Source organism: Monopterus albus, unplaced genomic scaffold (genome assembly GCF_001952655.1).
Source record: "Monopterus albus unplaced genomic scaffold, M_albus_1.0 scaffold240.1, whole genome shotgun sequence".
NCBI lineage: Eukaryota > Metazoa > Chordata > Actinopteri > Synbranchiformes > Synbranchidae > Monopterus > Monopterus albus.
Window position 1 is genome coordinate 307,320 of NW_018128120.1, and position 8,534 is coordinate 315,853.

The 8,534-nt window shown below is 39.5% G+C and overlaps 1 protein-coding gene across 1 annotated transcript in view; it reads left to right on the forward strand.

Moving 5' to 3' along the window:
• The window catches only part of prox1a (prospero homeobox 1a), a 39,065-nt gene that overhangs the window by 11,151 nt on the left and 19,380 nt on the right, over positions 1-8,534 (forward strand). Inside the window, 1 exon segment of the mRNA XM_020620548.1 lies at positions 2,792-2,899. Within this exon segment, the coding sequence (XP_020476204.1) occupies positions 2,792-2,899 (108 nt within the window).

The following is an 8,534-nucleotide window of genomic DNA, read 5'->3' on the forward strand; positions in this document are numbered from 1 at the left end:
TTTTGGGGCTGTCGCTGGGCAATACGGAGTTTCAGCTCCCTCTATAGATTTTCTATTGGGTTCAGGTCTGGAGACTAGCTAGGCCACTCCAGGACCTTGAAATGCTTCTTACGGAGCCACTCCTTAGTTGCCCTGGCTGTGTGTTTGGGGTCATTGTCAAGCTGGAAGACCCAGCCACGACCCATCTTCAATGCTCTTATTGAGGGAAGGAGGTTGTTGTCCAAAATCTCGTGATACATGGCCCCATCCATCCTCTTCTCAATACGGTGCAGTCGTCCTGTCCAGTGTGTGGACAGGTGTCTTTTATACAGGTAACAAGTTCAAACAGGTGCAATTAATACAGGCAATGAGTGGAGGATAGGAGGGCTTCTTAAAGACAAACTAACAGGTCTGTGAGAGCCAGAATTCTTGCTGGTTGGTAGGTGATCAAATACTTATTTCATGCAATAAAATGGAAATAAATTATTTAAAAATCTAACAATGTGATTTTCTAGAATTTTTTAGTAGATTCTGTCTCTCATAGTTGAGGTGTACCTACGATGAAAATTACAGAACTGTCCATCCTTTGTAAGTGGGAAAACTTGAAAAATCGGCAGTGTATCAAATACTTATTTGCCCCACTGTATATCTTTCCTTGTTGTGACTGGAATAGGTACAAGGGATGTTGGGTTGTTGGTGGGATGCAGGAGTTAATGTGGGATCTGAGCTAACAGGTGCTCGTGTTTGCCATAGGTTTAAAACTGTGTGCCTTCCAGACAACTGTGTTATCCTGCTACAAAATTTTCGGTGGCTGTGTTAAACGGTACAGCTCTCAGCCTCCTGACCTCTATTGGAGTGATCGCCCCTTGCTGTTACATGATGCTAATGTGCTTTTCTCAGAAATGTGCTTTTTTTATAAAGAAAAATATCCCTCCATATCCAACACTAATAACTCTGAGGTCACAGCGTCACTCTCACCTCTGTACTGATATCTGATGGTTGATTATTATTTCTGAATTATTATTAAAAAAGGGAAGGGAGTGTATTTTCAGTACAGTCCGGGTTTTAGAGAATAGATGTACAGTGCCTATAAAAAGTAATCACCCCCTTGGATGTTTTACCCTTTTGTTGATTTTATAAATCAATCATGTCCAATATAGTTTGGCTTTTTTGTCAAAACAAATTACAAAAAACTTTAATGTCAAGGTGAAAACAGGTTTCTCCAAAGTAATGTCAATTAAACAAGAATATGTAATGTGAAATAAGTGACTAACTATTCACCCCCTTTAAAATGACTGATCTAATTCAACAGAGGTCTCGCCAACTGGTGCTAGTAGTCTCACAGTTAGAGAAATGGCAGCGAATGTGTCTCTTGTAGTATAAAGACACCTGTGTCTGGAAGCTCCAGTCACTGGTTAATCCGTATTCCTGGCTACCATTATACCATGAAGACAAAAGAACACTCCAAGCAGCTCAGAGAAAAGGTTATTGAAAAGTACAAGTCGGGGGATGGATACAGAAAAGTTTCCAAGGCACTGAACATCTCCAGGAGTTCAGTTAAATCCATGATCAAGAAATGGAAGGAATATGGCACATGTCTAAATCTGCCTAGATCAGACCATCCTCACAAACTGAGTGACCGTACAAGAAGGAGACTAGTGAAAGAGGTCACCAAGACACCTATGACCACTCTGAAAGAACTACAAGCTTCAGCAGCTGAGATGGGAGAGACTCTGCATACAACAACTGTTGCCCAGGCTTTTCACCAGTCAAAGCTTTATGGGAGAGTGGCAAAGAGAAAGCCACTGTTGAAGACAACTCATATTAAAGCTTGACTAGAGTTCACCAAAAGGCATGTGGGAGACTCCGTGGCCAAGTGGAAGAAAGTTCTTTGGTCTGATGAAACCAAAATTGTGTTTTTTGGCCATCAGACAAGACGCTATGTTTGGCGGACACCAAACACTGCACATCACCACAAACACACAATCCCCACTGTGAAGCATGGTGGTGGCAGCATCATGCTGTGGGGATGCTTCTCGGCAAGATGCTTTGGGAGCTGACTTGTATGGACTTGGGGCAGCCAAGTATCCCAGAATGCACTGTGAGTACTCTAGCTGCTGGGGACCAGCTAGCTACAATTTGCAGACAGCTGCATCTCGTTCAGAGCAATCTCTCAGCAAGGACACTGATGTTCCAATTACACATGGAAAGTACTACGTCCTCCTGTTCTCGGGAGTTTGTACCTAAAGTATGACAGTACAGGAGTCTGAACTTGGTACTGAAAAACATCCGTAGTCTATCACAGAGACCACCCTAGTTCTTCTGTGTAACATTAACTTACCCAGCAACATTTCCTCAGACCATAAAATCTGTTGAACAGTTACAACTACAATAACACAAAAGAATCTCTACATCCTCAGTTTAGCTTTTTTTTTTTTTAAACTGACACTTTATCAAAGCATGAAACCCAATCAGAGGAGCAACATGGGATGTACGGTATTGTTTCCGCCAGCATTCTGCCTAAAATCAGCTCAAATGGATTTTATGTGTTTAAGTATGTAATGGAAGTATTTAGTGTGAAAGATAATAGTTGGATGCGTAATGACACCACCATCTCATCCGTAAGGCCTAAATGCAGTATGCAAATGGCAGAGTCCAAAATATGCCTGGGACCACTAGTACAAATGAAGCTGATAATAATGTGCACCTACTATGAGGAGAAAACATTTTAAGATGGTTTATGTGGATGTAATATCCTGCTAAAACTCTGCTGAAAAATTGTTTGCCGGCTCCTTAACATGTTATTATTCAGATTCAGGAGGGCTTGTCTCCCAATCACCTGAAGAAAGCCAAACTGATGTTCTTCTACACCCGTTACCCTTCCTCCAACATGCTCAAAATGTACTTCTCTGACGTCAAGGTAAGACCTTGCCCTTGTCTTTTTTTCTTCCCACTGTTTCTCTTACATTTCTTCTCTTTCATGAACTGTTCTCTCCTAATTTTCTTTTTCATGATCTTTCATATTCAAGTCTCTTTTTTGTCTCTTCTCATCTGACTTTACTGGTCTTTTTGTCTTCACCCTGAATTCAATGTATTTATTTTCCTCGAGATTGAATAGATGGAGGTTTTTAGTTTAAACTTCATCAACTCTGTGCATGCACACAGCTACTGGCACACAAAGCAACAAATGAATGAATATAAAATGTTTTAGAGTGCAAATATGAGAAGAAAGGGAAAATGTATCTTTGTCTGATCTGATTTTTATCTACTACATCTTGGTTTACATGACAAAATCTTATTTAATCATGTTAGGGCAGGTAAAGAGAACTTTTAAGATGTAGCAAGTTGGTCACTGATATTCAAAACTAGAAAAGGAAAGGTCTAGTTTGCATTGCCATGTTAAGGTAAAACTCGCAATGTGCATGCATACCATTGTAAGGAGGTAGGAAAGAGAGCAAAACAAAGTGATTAATACCCTGACTGGAATAGACACGCAATATGAGAAGCCATGCCGGCCTGTCAGGCCAGACATGGACACAGAGCAATGGGAATTCAATGGCATCATCAGAATCAGATTTCAAAAATCCCACTAGTGTTTTTTCAAAGACAGATGGGGTAGATCAACTGTTGCAAACACACACACACACACACACATATATATATTTATATTTATATATTTCTTGTTTGTTTTGTTTCTTCCTGAGCTCCTCTTTTCTCTCCTCATTATCCTTCTCATCATTTTGTGACATTTTTGCATTTGGTTGCCTGATATTATTCACTTCTGTGCATTATTCTGTTACTCTATACATGTGACTGTGTGTGAGACCTTAATGCACAGATGGGTGCTCCAGTCTCCCAGCATAATTGCAGCATAATTAGAGTTTCTGGCCTTAATCAGCCTGGGGTTGAAAGGAGGGAGTGGTGATAACGCCCACTTACCCTCTCATACACATACTGTAACCCCCACCCATTCACCGACCCACACACACATAAACACAACACTTTCACTCTCACTAACCTTATATGGAAAGTTGAACTTTTCTTATGTAGAACGTGTTTGACAGATGATGTACAGGGAGAAAGAAAGACACCAGTAGAAAATGGAAAGAAAGTAAAAGACAAGCAAAAAAAGTTGGAAGAAAAAAGGAGATGATGCAGAATGTGTGCATGCCCGTGTGTGCGTGTTGGCGTGTTTTGAGAGAATAACAGAGGGAGCACAGGGAGGGAAGAAAAACAAATGAAAGGGATGACAACAGAACAACAGCTTTAAAACAAAGGCACTGATTGTTTTCTGTTTACAGGCTGCTATGTGTTTTGCAAAGGAGCATACGGCTCCTCGATGGATTCAGGACACGCTATTCAAATGAGCATACACACACACACACACACCAGCTGCCCTATGGCTCATGTCTGTGGTGACCACTTCCTTGTGGCGGTGCCACATCCTCATTGGCTGCTATGGCAACAAGGGTTGCTGGAACACCAGGTTGCCAGGCAAACACAAAGCTGCTAAGCCTACCTGCTATCAGTATGTGTGAGTCAGATGGGTCATTAAGTGGGAATCCAGTGAGCAATAAAATGGACAGGTAAACCAAGTTATACCTGTGTTCACTGTTATTGAGACAATACAAGAGGAAAATGTTGAATTTTGTCAATCAATTACCAAAAATGTTATAAACTAAGATGCTTTAAACGTTCAATGTATCCAAAAAGTCCAATTATATTGCTTGGACTGAGAGTGGAAGGAATGCTTCTTTCAGTTTATCAAATGACACTGTTAATCCTAAAAATGTCAACTATTATACAGACATAACTGAAAAAAATCTGAGTTTTCTTTCTTCACCACATTAAATAAATAGTGCACAATCTTCAAGCTAAATACGATAAACACAGACAAACTGCAACTAAGCTAATGTAGGTTGCAGAGGGACAAACTCATCATCCTGAAGAACTTTGTGCAATAAACTGCGTTGGGCCCTTTACTATGTCACACATACACCATTTGGTGAATTTATTAAGTAAATGAATGAAGTGATTGCACACAGATGCTTCAGCTTTCTAAAAACCCCTAGGCAGAGGAGACTGAAAATAAAATATCTGCAAACCTCTGAATCATCCCGTTAATAGTGATGATGTACTTGAGCTCACTCATGACAATGGTAATTTTCCACAATCATCTCACTTTCCCTAAGTTATACTTTCTATTATCTGAGTAAATATGCTTAATAATTATGTGCCCAAATAAACTGTGGTTTTGGTGTTTAATTTGGAAAATGAATAAAATAGGACAATTTAGTTAATGCATAGGCTCAGTTTAAGAGTTTATCTTGTGGAGATTTGATATTAAAATGAATCTACAGTAGTCTCCAATCTGCAGGTTTGTCTCTAAATTTATATTCAATTGATTTGTTCATCACAAGAAACATGGATCTAGATTAGGAGATGTTTGCAATGCTTCAGCCTGCCACTTCGCTCAGCAGAGGGCAAGCATTACAGCCTCGATCTGGAACTGCACTCAGAACTGCAAACAGTGGGATTTACTGGAATGAAAACATGTTTTTATTGGATTGTCGGAGGTTTAAGGACTGACAGTATACTGTATCACAGAGGGGATGTGAACTCCACCACTAAAAGAAGCTGCTTTCACGTGTGAACCATGTCTGTGGAATCAAGTCCGGACTTTGTCTGGTTGTCCATTCACACATGTAGCACACAACAGAAGATAGTCAGTGTCACCTACTAAAAATAGTCCATCTGGTTTAAGCAAGGGGATGCACCTGGGTAGAGCTCGCAGGAGGCAGGACATGACATGGTCACGTAGCTGGTTTGTAATTAGGTCATAAACAACCAAGTTGTGCGCTGTTAATGACCAAAGTTCCTGAATCTCATCCTGTCTCCAGTTAGATATTTCCTTTTGGTGTATTCATTGTAAATGGCCATTTTTCTTCACCACTGAATGTTTGTTATCTTCCGGTTTCATGCCAGTCACATGATAGAATGTCATCAACACTCTCACTAGCTCCATGTGAATACTCTGAACTATACATCGCTGTTTTCTCACACGGGCTGACCTCAGCTCATTCGGACATTATACGGACTTTGTACTAGGGAGGTGGCAGAGTAAAGTTCACTTAAGGTCTGGGTTGACTGACTCAGACATTTGCGTTCTCACATACAGCTCACCCAGGTAAATTCTGGATAATTTCAGGGTTTGAGTGCATGTCTGAAAGAAGCTAAAGAGGTACATACAAGAAAGGTACATACTGAAAATACATTGACAAATAGTAACAAAAACCGCTTTTGATTACTGATACAGTACTTTTCTTATGGTAAACAAACCACAGGAGCAGAGTACTTATAGTTGCAAAAGAATACCCATTTGATGGTTCAGTGAGTATTACGAGTTCATATGGGACTTAAAAACTACACAATAACTCTAGTGTGTGTGTCCATGTAAGTTTGGCTGTAGTCGGTTTTTAATCATTTTTGCACAACAATAGTGCTCTGTGTGAAGACAGACTCAGACTTGTTAGCGGAAGCAAGTTATTGTTTTTTATATGAGATTTGTTGAGGACAAAATATATACAACCTCATCATTTAAGAAAAAATTGTTTATTATTCATATTTTATGCAAATAATGATTTAATTTAGATTTAATTGAGTCATAACCCCAGTTAATCCAGAATATTTATCTGTGGGAGGAACTTGACAGATATTTTGCTTAAAAATGAATCATGGATAATCCTATTTGTGATGAGCGCAGTTGTTCTTTTCAAGCACCCTGTTGCTGTTTGTATTTGCATGTGTGTCATTTTCATTGGCCCATTGCATTCATTACCATATTTCCAAAATCCAGGTCAGTCTCTCTCTCTCTCTCTCTCACTACCTCCCTCTACCCTCCTTCCCAAGGAGAGTAGCATGTGTTAGGAGGATCAGGCAGATTCACTGTAAGGGAATTAGGGCCCTGAATGGTTTCCCCTAATTGGACTTGAATGAACTTTGTCTGTGTGAAACCGCTTCTTAAAGTGGAGCCTCTTACACACAATGACCACCCCGCTCAGTGTGGGAAGTGCACTGAACTGACACTAATTAACAAGCATGCACATACATATACATGCACAGAATCTTAATTGCAGCATGACATCTCTTCCCCTCTGTCAGGCAGTCAAATACTGTATGTCAGTATGAAAGATGGCCACCGTCTCGTCTTGAGTGAGTAAGTGAGAATAATTAAGCCCTCGTTAAGACTGGAAGAGTTGGGATTAGTTACACATGATGGCCCAGGAAGCTCTTTCTAACTTACACACACACACAGACAAAGAGACATTTATCAGTGAGAGCCCTGAAGACTCTTTTCTTGAGAGGCTGAAATGACATGTCACAGCGGGAATCAGTGTCCAACTCACCTCTAACTTGCCTTGTCAATTAGAGTTACACAGCCAATCCGGAAATATCAGGATATGAATCAGCAACAGCTACTGGCACTGATATGACTGAACTTCAGTAACTGCCATGTTTAATTGTTTGAATTTAAAGCATTTACCCTCACATGAAGGAAGCAAAATTCAACATGAAACATTTTAAACAATTTAGTCTTTAACCAGAATAAAGTTTTAAAATGGGAAATGTAAATACAAAGTTTCCTTAACTTCTCAGTATGTTAAAAATAGAGCCAGTAATATAAACAGAACAGCTCCTGTTTGTGAACTGCAGGGTTTAAAGTTACTAAGACCTTGATCATATAGTAGATTGTTATGAGCCTTTTCTTCCTTTCCAGGAAAATAAGCCTGAGAGTAGCTGTTATGGAATGGACCTCAATAAAACTTCCAAAGTAAGATAATAAAAGTAAAAATAATTGGCCAGATAAAACCTAATAGCACAAAGCAAAAAGGGCTAAATTTGAGGTAAATAACATTTACAATTGTTTTGTGTAATTTTAAATATTTAACACTTAGAGTCACAGTACAACAGTCACCGAAAGGCAGTTTGACATTTTGACATTTGCTATCGAAACCGCAGACTCAATAAAATCAAGTAAACATTCATATAATATCCAACAGCCTGTAGTTAGCTTTTTTCTTCATGTCATATCAAACATGTGGCCCATCCACATATAACTACTATAAATCAATCAAAAATTAAGCAACGCAAAACCAGAAACTACTAAAAACCATGACTATATTATTTGAAAAAAATACAATAACAGCTATTTCTCCAGGATTTACAAAAACCCTTCAGTTTTACAACTCAGATCTTCATTGATTGTGCACATCCACACTGTCCTCTATAAAATGTGCCGACCTACAATGAATCTGGTTGAAGTGTGCAGTTTCTTAAAGGATGCGTGTGTGTTTGCCCTTCCAATATGGCGGGGGGAGGATGATAACACTTGCCATCAAGGGAAGCAGAGTTGGCGCACTCTGACGCTTTCTCTTTCCCGTATTTCATTGTAAAGTGAAAATGGCATTCCTCGAGCTCAGCATTTGAACATACCAGCCAGGAAGGAATACAAGAACGCACCAAAGTAGGAGGCGAGTGGGGAAATTATTTATTAT